The sequence below is a fragment of the Pituophis catenifer genome, unplaced genomic scaffold (assembly GCF_029215685.1).
Source record: "Pituophis catenifer annectens isolate HBS135680 unplaced genomic scaffold, rPitCat1.0.hap2 SCAF_7, whole genome shotgun sequence".
Taxonomy (NCBI): domain Eukaryota; kingdom Metazoa; phylum Chordata; class Lepidosauria; order Squamata; family Colubridae; genus Pituophis; species Pituophis catenifer.
This window is the reverse complement of record NW_027256887.1, coordinates 5,024,827-5,048,627: the sequence shown is the minus strand read 5'-3', so window position 1 is coordinate 5,048,627 and position 23,801 is coordinate 5,024,827. Positions and strand designations below refer to the sequence as shown.

Genomic DNA, 23,801 nt, shown 5'->3' with positions numbered 1-23,801 from the left:
GTTTGGGACAGCTTTCAAACGAATGATGTTGCTATAATTCTAACAAAAGCAAATAATTAATTAGTTAGAATGAACTATGGTGTTTTCAAACAGAACAATACCCTTCAAATTAAATAGTTTTATGTCTTTTTGTTAAAAAAGCTGATCTGTCCAGCAGCAATTTATTACTAATCTCTTTTCAGGGTGAGATGGATGGCATATAAATTTAATTTTAAAAAAATTAAAAATGTAACGAAATATATTTTTTACTAGTAAAAAAAATAATAAATTTCAGATGTAGTCAAATATAAACAAGGGAATTAATATTCCTAAATGTGTGAACTGTGCGTTTTCCTCACTGTTGTTATTTATGTGTAGAACGATGTGCAAAGTTTACTAATTATTTGAAATCCTTTCAGTGCATTAAGTTTTTTTTTAACTGTATTTGAACTTCGTTACAATGAAATATTGCAGTACTACCCTGTTTCCTCCAAAAGAAGACATCCTCTGATAATAAGCCCAATCGGGCTTTTGAGCGCATGGCAATAACGCCAAGCGCTTATTTCAGGGTTCAAAAAAATATAAGACAGGGTCTTATTTTCGGGGAAACATGGTAGTATTCTGTAATGTGATTCCTCCTCTTGAGTGGTGTAAAAAAAAACCCCTTCAAATTAAGAAAATAATTTAATTCGATTTGAGCCAGACACTTCTTGATTTACGACCACAACTGAGCCCATCATGTCTGTCATTAAGTGAGACATTAAAACATTCCTTGTTTGGGGCTCTGGAAACCTGGAAAAGACCTATGGATTGTATGGATCGTAGCCAAATGGATCATAAATGCAAACATTGGGCTTTTTGTAAAATTCGTACACGCGATACGCAACTTGGAATCAACTCCCTTGTCTTTAAATTTGTTCTGAGGCAGTCTTAAGTTCGAAACCCCAACTTGGCAACATTTTCAGCTTACACAGGCGAGGAAACCTTCAAACGTGGTAGGCACTGAAGAAGTTAACCCAGGGCAGTGGTTATGAGAAATCTCTCCCCCTCCCTTACACACTTGCTAGTGTGACCTTTCTGTTCAGATTAAATGCCACCGCTGCCAATCTTCCACAAGGAGGGGCGGGGAGGAGAGCATTTTTCTGAAAGCTTTATTAGCTGACAGATCTCATCGGGGCTAATCGCCTTGAATGCAACAGGAAGAGAGGCAGGGGTGAAATGCTCCCGGTTCAGACCGGATCGGCTGATCCGGTAGCAATGGAGGCGGGTGGTTCGGAGAACCGGTAGCAAAAATCCCTGCCCCCCCATTGCCCAGCTGAGCCGTGCAATCATCAGAGTCTTTTTTTATTATTGTTTTTAAAAGCATTTTTCTACAACCTCTTTGGCAGAAAAAATGCTTTTAAAAGTAAAAAAAAAAAAAAAGCCTCTGATGATCGCGTGGCTCAGCTGGGATCATCAGAGACTTAAAAAAAAAAAAAGAAAGCCTCTGCCGATCAGGCAAGTCAGCTGGGATCGTCAGAGGCTTTAAAAAAAAAAGCCTCTGCCAATCAGGCAAGTCAGCTGGGATCGTCAGAAGCTTTAAAAAAAAAAAAAGAAAGCCTCTGCTGATCAGGCAAGTCAGCTGGGATCGTCAGAGGCTTTAAAAAAAAAAGCCTCTGCCGATCAGGCAAGTCAGCTGGGATCGTCAGAGGCTTTAAAAAAAAAAGCCTCTGCCAATCAGGCAAGTCAGCTGGGATTGTCAGAGGCTTTAAAAAAAAAAGAAAGCCTCTGCCGATCAGGCAAGTCAGCTGGGATCGTCAGAGGCTTTAAAAAAAAAGCCTCTGCCGATCAGGCAAGTCAGCTGGGATTGTCAGAGGCTTTAAAAAAAAAAAAAGAAAGCCTCTGCTGATCAGGCAAGTCAGCTGGGATCGTCAGAGGCTTTAAAAAAAAAGCCTCTGCCGATCAGGCAAGTCAGCTGGGATCGTCAGAGGCTTTAAAAAAAAAGCCTCTGCCGATCAGGCAAGTCAGCTGGGATTGTCAGAGGCTTTAAAAAAAAAGAAAGCCTCTGCCGATCAGGCAAGTCAGCTGGGATCGTCAGAGGCTTTAAAAAAAAAAAAAAAGAAAGCCTCTGCTGATCAGGCAAGTCAGCTGGAATCGTCAGAGGCTTTAAAAAAAAAAGCCTCTGCCGATCAGGCAAGTCAGCTGGGATCGTCAGAGGCTTTAAAAAAAAAAGCCTCTGCCAATCAGGCAAGTCAGCTGGGATCGTCAGAGGCTTTTTTTAAAAAAAAGCCTCTGCCGATCAGGCAAGTCAGCTGGGATCGTCAGAGGCTTTAAAAGCATTTTCTACAACCTCAGCTGAAGAGGTTGTAGAAAAAATGGTTTTAAAAGTAAAAAAAAAAAAGTTGGCCACACCCACTCAGTCATATTACCCCTCCCCCACCAAGCCACGCCCACGGAACCGGTAGTAACAAATTTTACATTTCACCACTGAAGAGAGGTCAGCGCATTTGAAAGACCATCTGAGCGAATGTTGTGAATTGGCACAGGGATATAGCTGTAGCATTTAGACCAGTGGTGGGTTGCCCCCAGTTCGGACCAGTAGTAAAACTGGCGGGAAGCCCTGCCCACTGCCCCGGATTTCGTCATCAGCGATCTGCGCGTGTGCAGAAGTAAGGCGCGAGTGCGATCCCGTTGAGATCCCGGTAGTAAAGGTAAGTAGAACCCACCTCTGACTTAGACGTGTATACCGCTTCCCTTGTAGCCCGCCCTCTCTAAGCGGTTTACGGAGTCAGCCTATGGCCCCCAACAATCAGGGTCCTCATTTTACCGACCTCGGAAGGACGGAAGGCTGAGTCGACCTTGAGCCAGTTAGGATTGAACTGCTGGCAGTGGGCAGAGTCAGCCTGCAATACTGCATTCTCACCACTGTATCACCTGGAAGGAGAATGAGAAAGAGAATAAGGGAGGGAGGAAGGAAAGAAGGAAGGGTAGCAATAGTACGTAGACTTCTGTACCACCAATTTTCATTGAAATAGAGCCCCAAATTTACGTTGCTAAGCGAGGCATTTGTTAAGTGAGCTTTGTCCCCTTTTATGACTTTTCTTGTGACGGTTGTTAAGTGAATCACTGCAGGTGGTAGTTAAGTGAATGTGGCTTCCCCCTTGACTTTGCTTGTCAGAAGGTCGCAAAAGGGGATTAAGTAACACCCCCACCCCCCCGGGACAGTGCAACCGTGATTGTGGGGATGCCGCAAAAGTCGTAACTCTGAAAAATGGCCATAAGTCACCTTTTTCAGTTCTGTTGTAACTTTGAACCGTCACTTAAGCAAGCTGTTGTATGTCAAGGACTAACTGTACTTCCTTTTTGGGGAGACGCCCCCCCCCCAACTTTTCTGATCAGAGCAGAGTCCAGGAGAGAGCAAGGCTGAAGAATCACCAGATCTCTCTTTTTCTTTCTCCCTCCCTCCCTCTCTTTCTCTCTCTCTCTTTTTCTCTCTCCCCCTCTCCTTCCCTCCCTCCCTTTCTCTTTCCCTCTCCCTCCCTTTCTTTCCTCTCCCTCCGTCTCTCTTTCTCTCCCCTCCCTCCCTCTCTCTCTCCCTCCCTCCCTCCCCCTCTCTTTCTCTCTCCCCCTCACTCTCTTTCCTCTCTCTCCATCCCTCTTTCTCTCCCCTCCCTCCCTCCCTCTCTTTCTCCCTCCCTCTCTCCCCCTCCCTCCCTTTCTCTTTCTCTCCCTCCCTCCCTCCCTCTCTCTTTCCTCTCCCTCCGTCCCTCTTTCTCTCCCTTCCCTCCCTCCCTCCCTCCCTCCCTCCCTCTCTCTTTCCCTCCCTCCCTCCCCCCCTCCCTCTCTGTCCTTTGTAAGAAAACGCAGAGAGAGATCTCTTAGGAGGCGATGCTTTTGCTATCACATACATTTTGTGGGTTTTATATTTTCCATCTAGATTACAGATTGCTGCTTATTTAGCAATGGGGAAAGACAAAGACTTGGGGTTGAAGTGCCACTTACAGTTTTAAATACCCGTGAAGCTTTTAGCATGCAGACAGAAGAAGAAGGCAAAAAGGGAGGTGGACCACACTTGGGCTAAAAGCTTTCTAAGGGGTGTAATGTTGCATTTCCAGATCCTGTGTTTTGCCCTGATCAGAGCACACTTACGGGATTGGCTTCGGGATACTACGGGTCAGCCTGGGCCTCTCAAAAAAATGGTAGCCCTGGACACTAGCATGGTAGAAATTCTTGGGGGCCCAATGAGGGAGGGCCTCGCTGGAGGTGGTTGAGGGTTTTTTTTTTTAAATAAATTTTTATTTAAGTATAAATATTAAAAAAAAACATAACATAACATAACATATACACAACAAACATACAACATATAAACAAAAAGATTATATTTCCTTCTTAAGCATTTTTTCAAAGTGACATTCTACTTATAATATATTTCTTCACCTCTCCTTAATCTAATAACATTTTTTTTTAAATCGGTAATATTTCCCCCTATATTTTTTGTTTATTTCTCATTTTTAACCAATTATACCAATTATTCCATATTTTGTAATAATCTGATTCTTCTTGTATTTCTTTGGTTAACCTATCCATTTCAGCCCATTCTAGAATTTTTTCTATTAATTCTGTTTCATTTGGCGTTCTTTCTTGCTTCCAATTTTTTGCGTAAATTATTCTTGCAGCTGTTAGTATGTGAATTGTAAGATATTTGATATCTTTTGGATATGATTTATTAAAAAATTCCTAATAAAAATGTTTCTGGTTCTTTGTCTATCTGTGTTTCTGTTATTTGTTCCAACCATTTTTTAATATTAGACCAAAATTTCTTTGCTGCCGGGCATGTCCACCATAAATGATAGAAAGTTCCTTGTGCCTTTTTACACTTGCTGGAGGTGGTTGATGGGTGGCAGATCCCTCCTCCTCCCTTGTGCATCCTGCTCCCTCCCCTCCCCTGTCTTTTAATAACTTGTATTTTTATTGTTATTGGACACACGTAATTTTGATGGTTTTGTTGGATTTAACATTGTAAGCGGTCCAGACTTGCCTTGCAGACAGCAATCAGATAGATAGATAGACATGATACATATACAGAAATAGATAGATGATAGATAGATAGATAGATAGATAGATAGATAGATAGATAGATAGATAGACATGATACATATACAGAAATAGATAGATGATAGATAGATAGATAGATAGATAGATAGATAGATAGATAGATAGATAGATAGATAGATGATGGATGGATGATAGGGAGGGATAGATAGATAGATAGATAGATAGATAGATAGATAGATAGATAGATAGATAGATAGATAGATAGATAGATGATGGATGGATGATAGGGAGGGATAGATAGATAGATAGATAGATAGATAGATAGATAGATAGATAGATAGATAGATAGATAGATGGATGATGGATGGATGATAGGGAGGGATAGATAGATAGATAGATAGATAGATAGATGATAGATAGATAGATAGATACATGATACATATACAGAGATAGATAGACAATAGGTAGGTAGGTAGATAAGATACATGATACATATACAGAGATAGATGATAGGTAGGTAGGTACATACATACATACATACATACATACATACATACATACATACATATACAGAGATAGATGATAGGTAGGTAAGTAGATAGGCAAATAGATAGATAGATAGATAGATAGATGATAGATACATGATACATATACAGAGATAGACGATAGGTAGGTAAGTAAATAGGCAGATAGATAGATAGATAGATAGATAGATAGATAGATAGATAGATAGATACATGATACATATACAGAGATAGACGATAGGTAGGTAGGTAGGTAGGTAGATACATGATACATATACAGAGATAGATAGATGGTAGATAGATAGATAGATAGATAGATAGATAGATAGATAGATAGATAGATAGATAGATATAGATGGATGATAGGGAGGGAGGGAGGTAGATACATACACACATACATAATACACATACAGAGATAGATGATAGGTAGATAGATAGATAGATAGATAGATAGATAGATAGATAGATGATACATATACAGAGATAGACGATAGGTAGGTAAGTAAATAGGCAGATAGATAGATAGATAGATAGATAGATAGATAGATAGATAGATAGATAGATAGATAGATAGATACATGATACATATACAGAGATAGACGATAGGTAGGTAGGTAGGTAGGTAGATACATGATACATATACAGAGATAGATAGATGGTAGGTAGGTAGGTAGGTAGGTAGATAGATAGATAGATAGATAGATAGATAGATAGATAGATGATAGATAGATAGAGATGGATGATAGGGAGGGAGGTAGATAGATACATACACACATACATACATAATACACATACAGAGATAGATGATAGATAGATAGATAGATAGATAGATAGATAGATAGATAGATGATACATACAGAGATAGATGATATAGGTAGGTAGATTGGATGGATGGATGGATGGATGGATGGATGGATGGATGGATGGATGGATGATGGATAGATAGATGATACATATACAGAGATAGATAAACAATAGATAGGTAGGTAGATAGATACATGATACATATACAGAGATAAATACATAGATAAATAGATAGATAGACAGACAGACAGAGTTAGACAGAGATGCTACATGGATGGATGGATGGTTGGATGGATGTAGGTAGGTAGGTAGATAGTTTTAGATAATAGGTAGACAGATAACATAGCTAGGTATAGATTGATAGATAAGAGACACGGATAGAGATGATAGGTAGAGAGATGATAAACAGATGATAGATACAGATATATATATATATATATATATATATATATGTATAGAGAGAGAGAGAGAGAGAGAGAGAGATAAAGAGAGAGAGATTGATTGATTGATTAGATAGGGCAGATAGATTTAGATGATAGGTAGAAAGTTGACAGATGATAGCTAGATATGGCTAGAGAGATAGAGAAATAGACAAGAGATAATAGACAGACCAACAGACAACTAGATTGATTCAGCCATTGAAAAAAGGAAGGGAAGGGTATTTCTGGATATGCAGAGTGGATGAATTTAGTAGATTGAGAGTATGGAGAAAATCCAGTTTCAGAGAATGGGGCTCAATATTCCAGTTATCAACCTTAAGGAGGGTTGTTACGTAGGATATGTTGTAGTTAAAGAGGTAGGATTTTGTTGGTGCAAGAGTGTGGCTGTTGGCCGAATTCAGGATGTTCTTTGATACGTACATGGATATGCCAAGCCAAACCAAGCCAGATGTCAAACTTAGCCTTTTTTTTTTATTTTAAAAAGCAAAACTTTATTCATTCTTAAAAAAACATTTAAAACATACAAAAGCTTGATTAAGTTAAAAGTTAACTTAATCAAGAAACAAATTTGCATATACATATACAATAAATGACTTCAACTACTAACTAATTTCTAATATATATATATATATATATCCTCTAAATTTCATCTCAACCCTTTTGGCCTCCTCTGATTTATCCACTGGTACCATCTATTCCATATTCTAAAATATTTTGAGTCCTCCTTATCCTGTAACTCTAAGGTTAATTTGTCCATTTCTGCGCATGAGTATATCTTTTGTATTAGCTCCTGATCAGTTGGCAATCTATTTGTTTTCCAAAGTTGTGCTACTGCTAGTCTAGCCGCCGTTATTATGTGAAGTATTAAATATTTTATGTCATTCCCAATGTTCTTTTAGATCATACCTAATAAAAAAATTTCGGGTTCTAATTCAATTTCATAATCTGTTATTTCTGCTATCCATGTTTTTATCTTGTTCCAATATTTCTTAATTTCTGGGCAGAGCCACCAAGCGTGATAAAAAGTTCCTGTGCTTTTTTACACTTCCAACAGGTCGGATTTACATTTGGGTACATTTTTGCTACCCTTGCGGGGGCCAGATACCATTGATACCACATTTTATAGTGATTTTCTTAGCCTTTTAAGGACACTGCTATTAACTTTGACATCTGGAAAGTGTGCAGAATCCCCTCCGTCTTCCAAATTATTTCATTTATTTATTTCAATTGTTCATATCCCTTCCCCCCCACCCCTTTCCGGATACTCATCAAGCCATTTTATCAAAGCAGAAGCTAAGCAAGCTTTCCTTTGCAGAAAAGCAAAACAAACAAGGAGCCTTGGTAGTACAGTGGTCTAAAGCACCCTGTTATTAAGACCAGCTGCCTGCAATTACTGCAGGTTCGAATCTCGCCAGGCTCAAGGTTGACTCAGCCTTCCATCCTTTCTAAGGTAGGTAAATTGAGGACCCAGTTTGTGGGGGCAATAAGCTGACTTTGTATAAATATACAAGAAGGATGAAGGCTATTGCTTAGCACATTGTAAGCCGCCCTGAGTCTCCGGAGAAGGGCGGCATATAAATCAAATTAAAAAAAAAAAAATCAGCAGGCAATATTATATTAGCTGTAACTCAAAAGCAAAAAGGTGAAAATAAATTGGCATTGATGAATAAACTTGCATTTTTATTTTCATTTTTAGTGTGTGCAGAAGCTTATAATCCCGATGAAGAAGAAGATGACACTGAATTGAGGGTATGTACACCCAGGAAATAAACTATCTTTCAGAAAAAAACACACACAGACCTCTATCTATCTATCTATCTATCTATCTATCTATCTATCTATCTATCTATCTATCTATCTATCATCTCTGTCTGTCTATCATCTCTCTGTCCGTCCATCATCTCTCCATCCATCCATCCATCCATCCATCCATCCATCCATCTATCTATCTATCTATCTAGGCATCTGTAAAATGTAATGCATTTTCCACTATTACTTTTATTGAAATTCTTCTTTAAACAATGGAAAATTTAAGATTGGCATATTGTTTTCATTGTGGTTCTTCGTATTTGGAATAATGAGATTTAAAAATCTTTCTCATTTTGTTCACAAAACGTAATAACACATCCGTATTAATTTGGATTATGCCCAGTTCTTTGGAAGTCAACTTCTCCCAAAAGTAGTCTCAAGAAAACTTAACTTATAATGATTTCTTCCAGGTTATTCACCCTAAAACGGATGATCAAAGAAACCGGCTGCAGGAAGCTTGCAAAGACATTCTCTTATTTAAGAATTTAGACCAGGTAAGAATGACTCTTTTTATGCAGTCTGTCTGTCTGTCTGTCTGTCTGTCTGTCTGTCTGTCTGTCTGTCTGTCTGTCTACAGTAGTGGCCAAAATTGTGGAAACCTTTTGGGAAAAGTGTATTTTTGAGGTTTGATGGCTAATAACACCACTTTTTTTGTTTTGGAGTTTCAAGAGAATCCTATTCCACTGCTGGAATGGCCTGGGAATAGCCCAGACCTTCACCCAATTGAAAATCTATGGAGCCGACTAAAGAAACTTGTTAGTCAGAAGCGACCCAGCAATAAAACCCAGTTAATAGAAGCCATCATTCAATCTTGGATTCACATTAGAACAGCTGCAGAACTCAAAGACTTAGTTCACTCCATGGGAAGACGTTGTAAGGCCGTCATTCATGCTAAAGTGTGGAGTTGAGATCGTAGAAACACCCAGGAGCATAGAAGAGTTCAGAGGCAGATGCATAAATAAACGTCTTAAACATATTTATTCATATAATAAATCATATTAACTATGTACAACAGAGATCAAGTCTCATGAGGAACAAACATGAAAAGAGAGAGATGGAGAGAGCGAGGTGGAAAAGGTTGGAGGGGGTTTTATACTTAGGGTAAGCCCCTCCTTTCCACATAGGGGTGGAGACACTCTCTGCCTCCACTGGTGTCTATATGACACATGTGCCAATGGCTTGCAAATACTTGACATAAAGGTTACCCAGCTAAGTATGAACTGACATGGTGACAATTTTTGTATATCTCGTTTTTTCTACGTGTTTCCCTTTTCTTCTTTAGAAAATACACTTTTCCCAAAAGGTTTCCACAATTTTGGCCACTACTTACATTTCTCTCTCTCTCCCTCTTCCTCTCCCTCTCTCTCCCCCTCCCTCCCTCCCCCTCCCTCCCTCCCTCTCTTTCTCCCTCCCTCCCTCTCTTTCTCTTCTATGTTAAGTTATGAAATTTTGGAATGTTTTCAGAAACGTTGCAGATAAGACATGAGAGAAGCAAAAAAAAAAAAAAATGAGATACCAACAATGGTTCACACAGTACAGGTAGTCCTTGGCTTACAACAGTTCATTTAGTGACCATTCAGAGTTACAATGGCACTGAAAAAAATGTGACTTACGACCATTTTTCATGGTTACGACCTCTGCAGCATCCCCACGATTCATATTTATAACACTTGCAGTGTCCTGGGGTCACATGATCCTCATTTGTGACCTCCTGACCAGCAAAGCCAAGGGTGGAAATTCAGATTCACTTAACCACGGGGTTACTAACTTATCAACTGCAGTGATTGACTTAACAACGGTGGCAAGAAAAGTCGCAAAATGGGTCAAAACTCACTTGACAATTGTTTAACTTAGCAACATCAATTGGGGGCTCAGTTGTGGTCGTAACTCGTGGACAATTGCACTTAAGGGGCAGAATTTGTATTTTAACCTTGTAACATACACAACAACTTCTTTTTGCCTTTGGTTTATCAGTTTCAAATGTTCTTTAAAAGTTAAGCTGCTAAACCAAGGCCCGGATAGAAAATTCTCTTCTCCGTCTCACGATTCTGCTAAGAAAGAGGGAGAGGATGCATTTGGGCTAGAGCAGGGGTCCCCAACCTGTGGGCCATGGGCCACTACTGTGCCGCGGGCTTATCGCCACCGAGTCTCTGCGTCAGAGGTGGTATTCAGCCGGTTTGGACCGGTTTGAACGAACCGGTAGTGGCAACCTGCAGGTGGGATCGAGTGTGGTGGGTCAGGTGTGGTGACCTGTGGTGGGCCCCTCCCAGGCGCAATCCTGTCCTATATTGCTGTGTTTTTGACGCCACACACGTGTGGACGGCACACGCAAGCTAATTGCCGTGTTGTTTGACGTCGCACGCATGTGCGGACAGCGCAAGTAAATTGCCGTGTTTTGTGACGCCACACATGCTCACATTTCCGGTGCGAACCGGTTGCTACAGTATGTGAAGCCCCCCTCTGCTCTGTATGCGAACGCAAGCCCACTCACACGAGCCTCCTTTTGGGCGCTTGCGGTCCCACTCGTGAGAGCCTCACCGTGAGTGTCGCGGGCGCTCACCCACACATGTGCTTGCCCCTCCCACAAAATCATCCCCTCTTTCCCTCCCGCTCCGGGCCGCCAACCCGGAAAGTTTGGGGAACTCTGGGCTAAAGAAAGTCATGAGTCACATCTAACAAAGAGAATGTGACTGTGACCGCAAGACAACCCGAAGACGAATGCTGAGCTTCAATCTCCAAGGAACCATCTTTGGAAACTGGTCTTCAAAAAATGACCCTCTTACTTTTGCGTTCTTGATGAAGGACAAAGCGGATGATTTAATTCTCATGTCGGTGACTGCAATAACCAAATTGATGGATTAACAGGAACAGATGTCTCAGGTCCTGGATGCCATGTTTGAAAAGCTGGTTGACGGAGGAGAGCACGTCATTGATCAAGGAGATGACGGGGACAACTTCTATGTAATTGATCAGTAAGTATCCATAGCAGTGGTGGAATTCAATTTTTTTTACTACTGGTTCTGTGGGTGTGGCTTGGTGGGCCTGGTGTGGTGTGGCGGGCGTGGCAGGGAAAGGATACTGCAAAATCTCCATTCCCACCTCACTCCAGGGGAAGGATACTGCAAAATCTAACTCTTTGTGCATGTTGCAAAGGTGATAGATCTTACGGGGAGTTTTCCCCTCGAAATTTAGTTGTGTTGAATCGTTAGTTGTTTAACGATGCAGATATTGCCTTTTTCCAATGCTTGTCACAGCTGGGTTTCATTTTGCGCTTTTCAGAGGGACCTACAATATTGTTGTGAAATGCGACGGTGTCGGAAGATGCGTTGGCACCTACGACAACCGAGGGAGTTTTGGCGAATTGGCGTTAATGTACAACACACCCCGAGCGGCTACTATCGTTGCTACCTCTCCTGGCACCATTTGGGGTTTGGTGAGATATTATTTCTTCCTGTTGGGTCCTTGGTGCTCTCTGAGCTTGGAGGTTTTCTCGCAGACGTTTCATTAGCAAACTAGGTAACGTCATCAGCACCTCTATAAACGGTTCAAAGCAAGTGGAAGATTTTCTGATTCGTCATCGTCTTTTAACCATCTCATAATCCTTCGCGGGGTGGAGTCTTGGCAAATGAATGGAACTAGCAGAGTGTTTAATGATCGGATGCCCTTCCTGTTGCCAGTGCGGAGTTTTGTTTCAGCAGATACATTCTCATTGTGCCCAGAGAGAGAAATGTCTGCCTCTACCTAGGATTGAACTCACAGCCTCCTGATTGTGAGGCGAGAGCGCCACCTCTAGGCCACCGCACCACTCATCCATGTCTGTAATTGAGTATCGCTCCAAAACAAGGGGAGAGTTTTCCCAGCTTCACCAGTATGAGAAATTACAAAAGAATTCAAATCCAGGAGAGCCCAGATATGGGTGTGTGTATGTGTGTGCGTGTGTGTGTCACAGAATCAAGAACGACAGCCACAACTGTGCAGTCAAAATCCTGCCCCATTAGCGCACTAAAAAAGGGTGAAGTTTCAACCCCAGGTTGTGGTCGCCATTTTGGGGTGGTTTTTATTTAAAACTTGCAGATGCCCCATGTTCGAATCTGTTAATACCTGGAGCCGATTGCACAGAATGTGCAAGATAGCTTGTGTGGGAGAAAGAGGATGAGAACAGCTCCTCCCTAATAGTTTTTTTTTTTTTTTACTTCAAATTTATATACCGCCCTTCTCCCTAGGGACTCAGGGCAGTGTACAGCCAAGTAAAAACACATAAATACATAATACATAATACATAGATTAAGAACAGATTAAAAGGAAATATCTCAATTTGGCCCAAAATTTAAAAAGACAAACGAATTTAAAATCATTTAAAATCATTTAAAAGGATTTGTTAGGCCAGTCCGGCTTGTTGAAAAAGGAAAGTTTTAAGGGAACGGCGGAAGGCACGAAGGTCTTGGATTCTCCTTATCTCTGGGGGCAGCTGATTCCAGAGGGTGGGAGCCCCCACAGAGAAGGCCCTCCCCCTGGGGGTCACCAGCCTGTATTGCTTGGCTGATGGCACCCTGAGGAGGCCCTCTCTGTGGGAGCGCACGGGTCGATGGGAGGTCGTCGGTGGCAGAAGGCGGTCTCGAAGATAACTAGGTCCTAGTTCCTAGAGTATATGATTTATAGTGCAAGCAGTCTGCTTTAGTTTGGCAAGATTCTGTCTGTAGGCTAGGAACAATAAAGGAACATACTTAAGAGAATTTCGACAGGGGTACCTTGTTACTCGATTGCTTTGAAACTCATCAAATTTGGTACCCAACCCATTTTGATTCGGAACTTTGTGTCCCGGTGATCATCGTTTGCTTGATTCTCAATGCACAAGCTAGAAGTTGTCGTTGCCGGGTGCCTTGTGACTCACAACCTTAATCCTTATGGGAAAAGTACGTTTGGTACTCATCGTTTTTGGTATTCATTACACCTCCCAGAATACCGCTGTATCTTGATTATTGGAGCCTGACACTTAACTGAGAATTAAAACAGTCCACTGAACATGGTTAGGCTTACACTTGTGCAAATACACATCAGGTTCTTCACTAACCACAGCAGAGCATTGTTGTGGCTCCGTTACCTGAGCCTGTGTCATCGGCAGGAGAGGACTCCGAGAGTGAAGGAGAGGAGTTGGCAAGGCCTCCCTCTCCAGGACCCTCCTCTCTGGCAATGCCTTCGGTGTCCACCAAAGGGCAAGAGATAGGGCCGGGGCCAAGCACGTCCACGCAGCCACAGATGGACAGTGATGAGGGTAATGAGTCTTGGCTGGATCCACGCCAGCGTCACAGAGATAAGCGCGCACAACAGAAGAAAAGGCGTGCCCGAGATTAGGCTGAGTCACTGGACCACACCCCACAGGATATAAAAGGGAGCGTGGTGGCCGGTCAAACCTTGTGACGAACAAAGCTGAAAGTTTCCACGCCATTCTGCATTGCCGGACTTTTGGCTATAGACTTTGCTGGATTATCTCTGGACTTGATTGACTCCGTAATTATTGAGCTGTTTCTTTTGATGTATCAGAAGTGGGGAGAAGTTATCTCTCCTCTTTGTAAATAATAAACTCTTGGCAGGCAGCCACTAGGTTGTTGCCAAGTTCCGTTATCATAAGGAAAAGGATTTTGCCGGCTGGTTTGGTCTTTAACTCTTGAACGTCTGTTGGTGTGTGCGCGTGTGGTTGGGGACAGAACAAGCATGTACCATTCGCTGCCATGAAAAAAGACTGCTTGCATTGTCATGAATGTTGCACACGCTAACTATTATTTGTGCATTGTTTTATTTTTTTAGGACAGAGTAACGTTTCGAAGGATCATTGTGAAAAACAACGCGAAAAAGAGAAGAATGTATGAAAATTTCATTGAGTCGTTGCCCTTCCTTAAATCTTTAGAAGTAAGTGCAGCTTACTAGACGTATCTCAGTCATTTTGCGCAGAATGTGCTGTTTGGTGTCAAACAATAATGTCATATGTGCATTTACAGCTTTTCTATCATAACTGACCTTCGTACCCTGTGCGTAATCTTGGGGGTTCTCCTGGACCCACGATTCCTACTCGAAGAGCAGGTGACGGTCGCGGCCAGGAGGGCCTTTGCGCAACTGCGAGTTGTGCACCAGTTACGCCCTTTCCTGGGCCGGCAATCCCTACTCAGCGTCACTCGTGCCTTAGTCACTTCCTGTCTTGACTATTGCAATGTGCTCTACATGGGGCTGCCCTTGAAGAGCATCCGGAAGCTCCAGTTGGTGCAAAATGCAGCGGCCCACACGGTTTTGTGCAGACCTCGATGTGCACGTATATCATTTCTCCTGCGGGAGCTGCATTGGCTGCTGATTTGCTTCCGGGTGCAATTCAAGGTGCTGATTGTCACCTTTAAAGCCCTTCATGGCTTGGGACCAGGTGATCTGAGGGACCGTCTCTTGCCGGTCACATCTATCAGTCACATCTTGTAATGCTCTCTACATGGGGCTCCCCTTGAAGAGCACTCGGAGGCTCCAGCTAGTCCAGAATGCGGCCGCGCGGGTGGTTATGGGCGCAACTCGTTGTGCCCACGTGACACCCCTCCTGCGCGAGCTGCACTGGCTCCCAGTGGTCTTCCGGGTGCGATTCAAGGTGTTGGTCACCACCTTTAAAGCGCTCCATGGCATGGGACCCGGGTACCTTCGAGACCGACTTCTGCCACCAATAGCCTTCCACCGGCCAGTTCGCTCCCACAGAGAGGGTCTCCTCAGGGTGCCATCGGCCAAGTTATGCCGGCTGGCGACACCCAGGGGGAGGGCCTTCTCTGTGGGAGCCCCAGCCCTGTGGAATGAACTGCCCCCGGAAATGCGTAAGATCTCCGACCTCCGGGTATTTCGATGTGCACTCAAGACCCTGTTGTTCCGCCAGGTTGGGCTATCAACATAACAATTTTAAATTGGGTTTTAAATTCCTGGGGTTTTAAATTGAGCCGAATTCATTTAATAATTTTAAACTATTTTAACTGATGTTGTCTTGTGTTTTTAATAGGCTGTGTCCTATTAAATAGGCCTGAGTCCTTCGGGAGAAGGGCAGTATAGAAATAAAATTATTTATTTATTTATTTATTATTTATTTACCCGACCCATTTGAGCAGGGAGGCAGAGAATGCTGCAGGTTCCATCCCCGAGGGAGATACACCTAGTGGGACTCAGAAGAAGGGGCTTCTCAGTGGTGGCTCCCTCTCTCTGGAACATCATTCCCCCCCCGAGATTAGAAAGGCCCCCACCCTAATTCTCTTCCAGAAAGCGCTGAAGACCTGGTTCTGCCAGCGGGCCTGGGGAACCCAGAGCGGGATGGAGCCCATTAAATGACTCGTATGATCGCTGTCGCTGCGGCGGGAGGTGGGAGTCAGGGGTGATTTTATTATATTAATTTATTCGATTTTTTATGAGTCTTACTGTTTTTTATATGTGGTTTTTTTATGTTCTGTAAGCCGCCTTGAGTCGCCATGGACGAATAGGTGGCAATATAAATCAGATAAATAAATCAGATAGATAGATAGATAGATAGATAGATAGATAGATAGATAGATAGATAGATAGATAGATTTCAATTGTGTTGTTTGTGAAGGAGAAGGAACTTGAGCTATTTCCAATTTTACCATTCTCAAGTCAGGTCTTATATATTTTTCTAAATGGTATCTTAAATATGTTATTGTGGCTAGCTCTATGGGTTCCGAACAGAGGTGGGTTTCATATAATTTAACAACCGCTTCGCCAAGCACCGAAAATGTGAGTGGGTGCACACCTTCTGCGCATACGTGCTGCTCGCGCACGCAGCTTGCACACTCGCGTGCGGCTTAGAAAATGTGGCTAAATAGAACGGCATAGCTCCCGGGTGGGCCCGCAGGTCGCTACTACCAATTCGCCCAAACCGGCTGATTCCCACCTCTGGTTCCGAAGTGGGATTTAGCATGAAATTTGAAACTCTTGTATAAAGAAATCTATTGCACCAATGGAAAGAAATTTGAAATTAATGTAATAAGGGCAGGGAAAAAACCTCCTCAAAACTTTGGAATCCATTTCAGAGCTCAGCTACAAAACAAATTAAGAGTACCACAGCACATAACAGCAACAATGACGAATTCCATTACAGTTGTGAGATTATAAAATATGTGTGTGTATATTTACAAAATCTGTTTTATTTTCTGTTTAAGCTTTCTGAACGTTTGAAAGTGGTGGACGTCATAGGTACCAAAATATATAAAGACGGGGAACAAATAATAGCTCAGGTAATTACTTAATTGTTCTATATATTTTTTAAAATGTTTGTTTATTATTTATTATAGTGTTTATTATTCTGTTGCTCTCTAGTTATTTAAAAGCACGATGATTTGTTACTATAAAGGATTGTCTGAGACAAAACCAGTGGGATTGAAAAAAAAATACATAGCTGAAAATTTTGCATGATTATACGTGGTCCTTGTATCACGACCTCTTTTACAGCATCTGCTCAAAGTTATGACGAAGCTGAATGAAGGGGACTTACGACCAGTCCTTGAAGTAGCAGCTGTTGCAGCGTCTCAATGGCCATGTGATCTGGGAGCTTGGCAAGCAGCTCACAATTACAGTGGTTAGTCTGGGAGAAAGAATGGCAGAATCAAGGAGGCGGAGTCAAAAGAAGGATAAGCCTAGAATCCCTACGTAGTCACAAGCGAACTAAGTCCAACCTCCCTTGAATTCCATGGCCCTTTATCTAACTCAAAGCAGATGCCGACTGTTAGTTGAGAAGGTTCCTCTGCGTAGGCTGTTTAGCAACAAATCAGTTTAATTGAATCTTCACGCGTGGACTCGGTCTTTCATGCCTGACAGTCTCTTAGTCACGTGATTGCCATGTGCAATTTTGCCACAAGGACGAGATGGTAAGATACTGTCGTTGATACAGTGGACATGAATTTGGGCAAACACCAGGAGACAGTAGAGGACAGGGAGACCTGCCATGGTCCATGTGTGTTGCCGTGCTGTGGTTTTTATTTTGATGAGCTGTAGTGTCCTAGTTGAGATGGTATACCATTTTCCCACCTGGAAAAGAGAGTGGTTAAAAGCTTTTCATCTCTTTCTTTTTTCATGTCCCCTCCCTCCCTTCTCAAAAAGAGATAATGATGATGGCTCTCTTAACACCTGGATTTCTGGAAGGTGGCTTATTCTAACTCTCCTGAGTTAAGAGATATTAAAGGATGGTTGAGGCACAACATAGTTTAACCCCCCTGTAGAACCCCCCTGTTCGATCTACCATAACTTAAACCTCTAAATCAAAACGATCTTTGCCTCCATTTGTTGAGAAATAAATATTAGACGTTCTATTTATATATAGCACTACAGAGCAAACAGAGTACAGTCACCATGTGCTTTACTGCTGCTCTGTTTATCTGTAACAGGAAACTTTATTTGGAACAAAAGAGCATACAGTATATACCAGTGCTGGCTAACATTTTTGCCGTCACGTGCCAAAAATGGGGGAAGCGCGGGAGAGTCGCTCACATGCGTGCCCACACCCATAATTCAATGCTTGACCCACTTTTGACATGCGATGGCACGGTGGGCCTGGTAGGCCTGTTTTTTGCCCTCCCCAGGCTCCAGAGGCTTTGTAGGAGCCTGTGGAGGGCGAAAACGGCCTCCCCCCCCCCCCCGAGGCCCTCTGGAGACCAGAAACAGCCCATTTCCCGACTTCCGGTGGGACCGGAAGGCCTGTTTTTCACCCTCCTCACGGTCCAGAGGCTTTCTAGGTTCCTGAGGAGGGCGAAAACGGCCTTCCCCACTCTCTCTGGAGGCTGAAACAGTTGTTTCCCAACTTCTGGTGGGCCCGGAAAGCCCAAAAATCAGCTGGCCGGTGCATGCATGCACGCTGGAGCTGAACTAGGGCAACAGATATGCCCACAGATATGGCTCCACATGCCACCTGTGGCATGCGTGCCATAGGTTCGCCATCACGGGTATATACCATAGATCCAAACTTGTAAACACTGCCATCTACCTGCTGAATATTACTGTAGTTGTTGCATAGAAATACATTCCAGCAATGAATTCCAGTGGTTTATTAAAGATCAAGTGTATTGCAGTAGTGCAAAGCCAGAACTGAAAATCGCACACCAAAATCCCTAAGTTCAACTTTCCCCTCCCTTTACTGTCTCTCATTGCCCTTCCCGGTGCAACCAATCCGGTTACGGCAAGATGTTTTCATAACGGTCAGTCCAAGTATAGTTTGGTATGCAGCCCCTTCCTTCTTCCCGCTGGGTGACCTTGAGGCAGCCTCTCGAGGTGATAACAGTACTTACTTTCACTTCCCCAAGCATTCCCCCCTTTCTTTCCTCTCCCCACAGTTCATGGCAGTCTGTTACCGCTTAGCAGGGAAGCACCAAAGTATAAGATGGCAGCTGACAGCAACTTTTTTTATCTTTCCCCTGAACCAGTTAGACAAAGCAAACTATATTTCTCTTAGCACAAATCTTAAGAATACAGGCAGTCCTCGACTTACAACAGTTCATTTAGTGACCATTCAAAGTTACAGCAGCACTGAAAAAAGTGACTAACGACCATTTTTCACACAACTTTGGCAGCATCAAAATTCAGATGCTTGGAAACTGGTTCATACTTATGACGGTTGCTGTGTCCCAGGGACATGTGATCAGCTTTTACAACTTTCTGACAAGCAAAATCAATGGGGAATCCAGACTCACTTAACAACCATCTTGCTAACTTAACAAATGCGATGATTCACTTAACCACGGTGGCAAGAAAAGCCATAAAACGGGGCAAACTCACTTAGCAAATGTTTCACTCGGCAGCGTAAATTTTGGGCTCGGTTGTGGTCGTAATTCGAGGACAACCTGTAATTAGCAAATGACTAATTTGTAGAGAAGGTACAGCTACTTTTTATTCAGCGCCTGCTAAATTTCTTCATACGCCGACAATAATATTAATATTATTTTATTTGTACCATTTCTGAGATTGACTGATCAATCGATGAATTTATTTGGGCATTTTTTTAAAAAAGTTTCTACTTTAAAAAAACAAGAACTGTGGAATTACTAAACAATTGTCTTTATTTTATTTTATTTTTTTGTTGTTATTCTAAATTATCTGTAGGGAGACACGGCTGACAGTTTCTATATTGTCGAATCCGGAGAAGTGAAAATTACGATGAAAAGAAAGGTACTGTCTCTTTCAAACCATACAAAGGTTTTTGATTGATTAAGTTAAATTGAATAAAATAATGTAAAAGGTAAAGGTTCCCCTCGCACATGCGTGCTAGTCGTTCCCGACTCTAGGGGGTGGTGTTCATCTCCGTTTCAAAGCCGAAGAGCCAGCGCTGTCTAAAGACGTCTCCGTGGTCATGTGGCCGGCATGACTCAAAGCCAAAGGCGCACGGAACGCTGTTCCCTTCCCACCAAACATGGTCCCTATTTTTCTACTTGCATTTTTTACATGCTTTCGAACTGCTAGGTTGGCAGAAGCTGGGACAAGGAACGGGAGCTCACCCCATTATGCGGCACTAGGGATTCGAACCGCTGAACTGCCGACCTTTCGATCGACAAGCTCAGCGTCTCAGCCACTGAACCACCGCATCCCTTTTTAAAATAATGTATTAACACTGAATTTATTAATAAAATGAATTTCAGCTTGGCTTTATTGGGATAAATGTTTGGATGTTTTGTTTTTTTTCCCCCCCTTCTCAGGGCAAACAAGACATAGATGGAAACGAAGCGGTGGAAATCGCCCGCTATACCAGAGGGCAGTATTTTGGCGAATTGGCGCTTGTAACGAACAAACCTCGAGCTGCCTCGGCCTTCGCGCTTGGCACCGTCAAGTGCTTAAGTAAGTCAGAGGGCCTTCCATTTTGGAACATAAGTTTGTTTCCGTTTTTGGGGTAGCAAGTCAACCAAAATTTAGTTTAGTTTTAGTTTTATTGAATTTGTATACCGCCCTACTCCCGAAGGACTCAGGGCGGTGAGCAGCCATAAAATAAAACAATATAAATACAAAATTTAAAATAGAATAAAACGAATTAAATAATTTGGCTGAACAAATTTAAAACCCCAATACTTTAAAACCAGATTTAAAATTTCCATTTAAAAAGGGGAAAGACGTAGGTCTTTAAAAAAGCTTTATACAGAAACAAACGAAGAACAAAACAAACAAGACATTGAATATCAGAATAGACCTGGAAGGGACCTTGGAGATCTTCTAGTCCAGCCCCCATTTCAGACAAGTGACTGTCCAGTCATGGCTTAAAAACCTCCAGGGATGGAGCATTCATAACTTCTGGAGGCAAGTTGTTCCACTGGTTAATTGTCCTCACTGTTAGGAAGTTTCTTCTTAATTCCAGGTTGCTTCTCTCCTTGATTAGTTTCCATCCATTGCTTCTTATCCTGCCCTCTGATGCTTTGGAAAATAAATTGACCCCCTCTTCTTTGGGGCAGCCCCTCAAATACCGGAAGACTGCTATCATGTCCCCCCTAGTCCTTTCTTTTCTCTAGACTAGCCAAACCCAAATCCTCCAATTGTTCTTCATATGTTTTAGTCTCCATTTACAATTTCAGAGAAGAAATTTGTCCATAGAAATAATTTACTTTCCTGCTCTCCCCATGGTGTATCCAGAAGCGGGATTCAGCCGGTTCGGGAAAATCGGTTGTTAAAATTCTGCCCAGTTCGGCGAACCGGCTAATCCCACCACTGGCTGGCCCTGCCACCACTCGTTTTTTGGGCTGTTTTTCAGCCGTTTTCATGCCATTTTGGGGCCCTTTTATGGGTGTTTTTGGGCCTGAAAACGGCTGAAAAATGGCTCGGAAACGTCCTGAAAATGGCTGAAAAACGCCCTGAAAACATGGCCCAGAAAGTGGCCTGAGAAGTGGCCTGAAAAGTGGCTGAAAAACGGGCGGGTGGAGGGGGGGTGGGCAGTCAGTGGTGGGATTAGCCTGAACCGGTCAGAATGGCTGAATCCCACTTCTGCCTTTGAGGCGAGTGGCCGGGAGGCGGAGCTCAGTGTAATGAGTGACGTTGAATTGGCCACGCTCGCCCAGTCACATGACCACCCGGCCACGCCTACCCAGCCAGAGAACCAGTGGTTAAATTATTTAAATCCCACCACTGGGTGTATCTGCATGTAATTTCTCTCTCTTTTTTAATATTTTAGTTATGGATGTACAAGCTTTTGAAAGGCTATTGGGACCTTGCATGGAAATTATGAAAAGGAACATCGCGAACTATGAAGAGCAACTGGTGGCTCTGTTTGGAACAAACATGGATATTTCTGAGCCCAGCGCATGAAGAACGGGGGCCATGAAACCTGTGTATGACAAATAGCACAGTATGAACATAACGTCTTATCTTCCTATAGATGCTAAGCATTGTTCTTGATTTTTGCAGGGGCTTCGATTCCTTTGCGCCCCCCCTGTCTCAATTATTATTTTTATTTGCCTTTTTCTTTTGTACAAAGTCGTTCAGATGTATCGGTACGCGGCGTAGGCAGATTATTCGATGGGCCCAGTGGTGAAATGTAAAATTTGTTACTACCAGTTGTGTGGGCGTGGCTTGGTGGGGGAGGGGTAATATGATTGAGTGGGCGTGGCCAACTTTTTTTTTTTTTTTGAACTTTTAAAACCATTTTTTCTACAACCTCTTCGGCTGAAGAGGTTGTAAAAAAATGTTTTTAAAGCCTCTGACGATCCCAGCTGACTTGCCTGATTGGCAGAGGCTTTTTTTTTTTAAAGCCTCTAGTGATCCCAGACGACTTGCCTGATCGGCAGAGGCTTTCTTTCTTTTTTTAAAAGCCTCTGACGATCCCAGCTGACTTGCCTGATTGGCTTTCTTTTTTTTTTTAAAAAAGCCTCTGACAATCCCAGCTGACTTGCCTGATCGGCAGAGGCTTTCTTTTTTTTTTTAAAGCCTCTGATGATCCCAGCTGACTTGCCTGATCGGCAGAGGCTTTCTTTTTTTTTTTAAAGCCTCTGATGATGCCAACTGAGCCGAGCAATCATCAGAGGCTTTTTTTTTTTACTTTTAAAAGCATTTTTTTGGCCAAAGAGATGTAGAAAGAGTTCTCCGAACCACTCACTCAATTGCTACCGGATCGGACGATCCGGTCTGAACCGGGAGCATTTCACCCCTGAATGGGCCCTTCCTTAAAAGCATTTGGGTCCACCAGCATTTCAGCTTTCCAAGAACATCAGGTTCAAAAGCCTTCGGTGGCACCATGCACGACCTTCTACAGGTAGTCCCGACTTACAACACTTCATTTAGTGACTGTTTCAGAGTTACAACAGCACTGAAAAAAGTGACCCAGGACCATTTTTCACACTTACGACCATTGCCGGCCTCCCCATGGTCACATAATTTACATTCAGATGCTTGACAACTGACTCACATTTATGACGGTTGCAGTGTCCTGGGGTCATGTGATCCCTTGTTGTGACCGTCTGACAAGCAAAGCCAACTTATTTAACAACCGTGTTACTAAATATTTAACAACTGCAGTGATTCGCCTAACAAATGTGGCAAGAAAAGCCGTAAAACCGGACAAAACTCACTTAACAAAATTCTCACTTAACAACCTACATTTGGGGGCTCAATTGTGGTCGTAAGTTGAGGACTACCTGTGTGATGTTATAGATTTGGAAGGATTTTTCACTTGTAAAAAAAATTTTAACGGCTTTTGTAAATCACTTATAAGTCTCTCAATTTTAAGTGTCTGTGGAGATTCTCGGTCATCCAAGTCATGGTTGTCCCAAATCTGCTGTTTCAAAAGTCAACTGGACTTTCTGGTTTTTTTCCTTGAAGATGTTTCCCTTCTCCTCCAAGAAGCTTCTTCGGTTCGTTACGAACCGAAGAAACTTCTTGGAGGAGAAGCGAAACGTCTTCAAGAAAAAACAAAACTCCAGTTGCCTTTCGAAAAAGCACATTTGGGACATTTCATTTAAGAAGTCCAAGATGCCCACTATTGCAATCCAAACATATATCCAATCCAGTGGTGTAATTCATTTTTTTTTTTACTACGGGTTCTGTGGGTGTGGCTTAGGGGCGCGTGGCGTGGCTTGGGGGCATGGCAGGGAAAGGATATTGCAAAATCTCAATTCCCATCCCACTCCAGGGGAAGGATGCTGCAAAATCCCCATTCCCTCCCCACTCCTGGGGGAAGGATATTACAAAATCTCTATTGCCAACCCACTCTAGGGCCAGTCAGAGT

General features: G+C 42.6%; 1 protein-coding gene across 1 annotated transcript in view; it reads left to right on the top strand.

Moving 5' to 3' along the window:
* PRKAR2B (protein kinase cAMP-dependent type II regulatory subunit beta) overlaps positions 1-21,886 on the top strand; it is a 65,811-nt gene extending 43,925 nt beyond the window's left edge. The window contains exons 3-11 of the mRNA XM_070947151.1: positions 8,478-8,530; positions 9,001-9,084; positions 11,456-11,562; positions 11,870-12,023; positions 14,396-14,497; positions 16,777-16,851; positions 19,706-19,771; positions 20,296-20,434; positions 21,753-21,886. Coding sequence (XP_070803252.1) covers positions 8,478-8,530; positions 9,001-9,084; positions 11,456-11,562; positions 11,870-12,023; positions 14,396-14,497; positions 16,777-16,851; positions 19,706-19,771; positions 20,296-20,434; positions 21,753-21,886 — 914 coding nt within the window. The remainder of the gene's footprint in view (positions 1-8,477; positions 8,531-9,000; positions 9,085-11,455; positions 11,563-11,869; positions 12,024-14,395; positions 14,498-16,776; positions 16,852-19,705; positions 19,772-20,295; positions 20,435-21,752) is intronic.
* Positions 21,887-23,801: the final 1,915 nt, after the last annotated feature.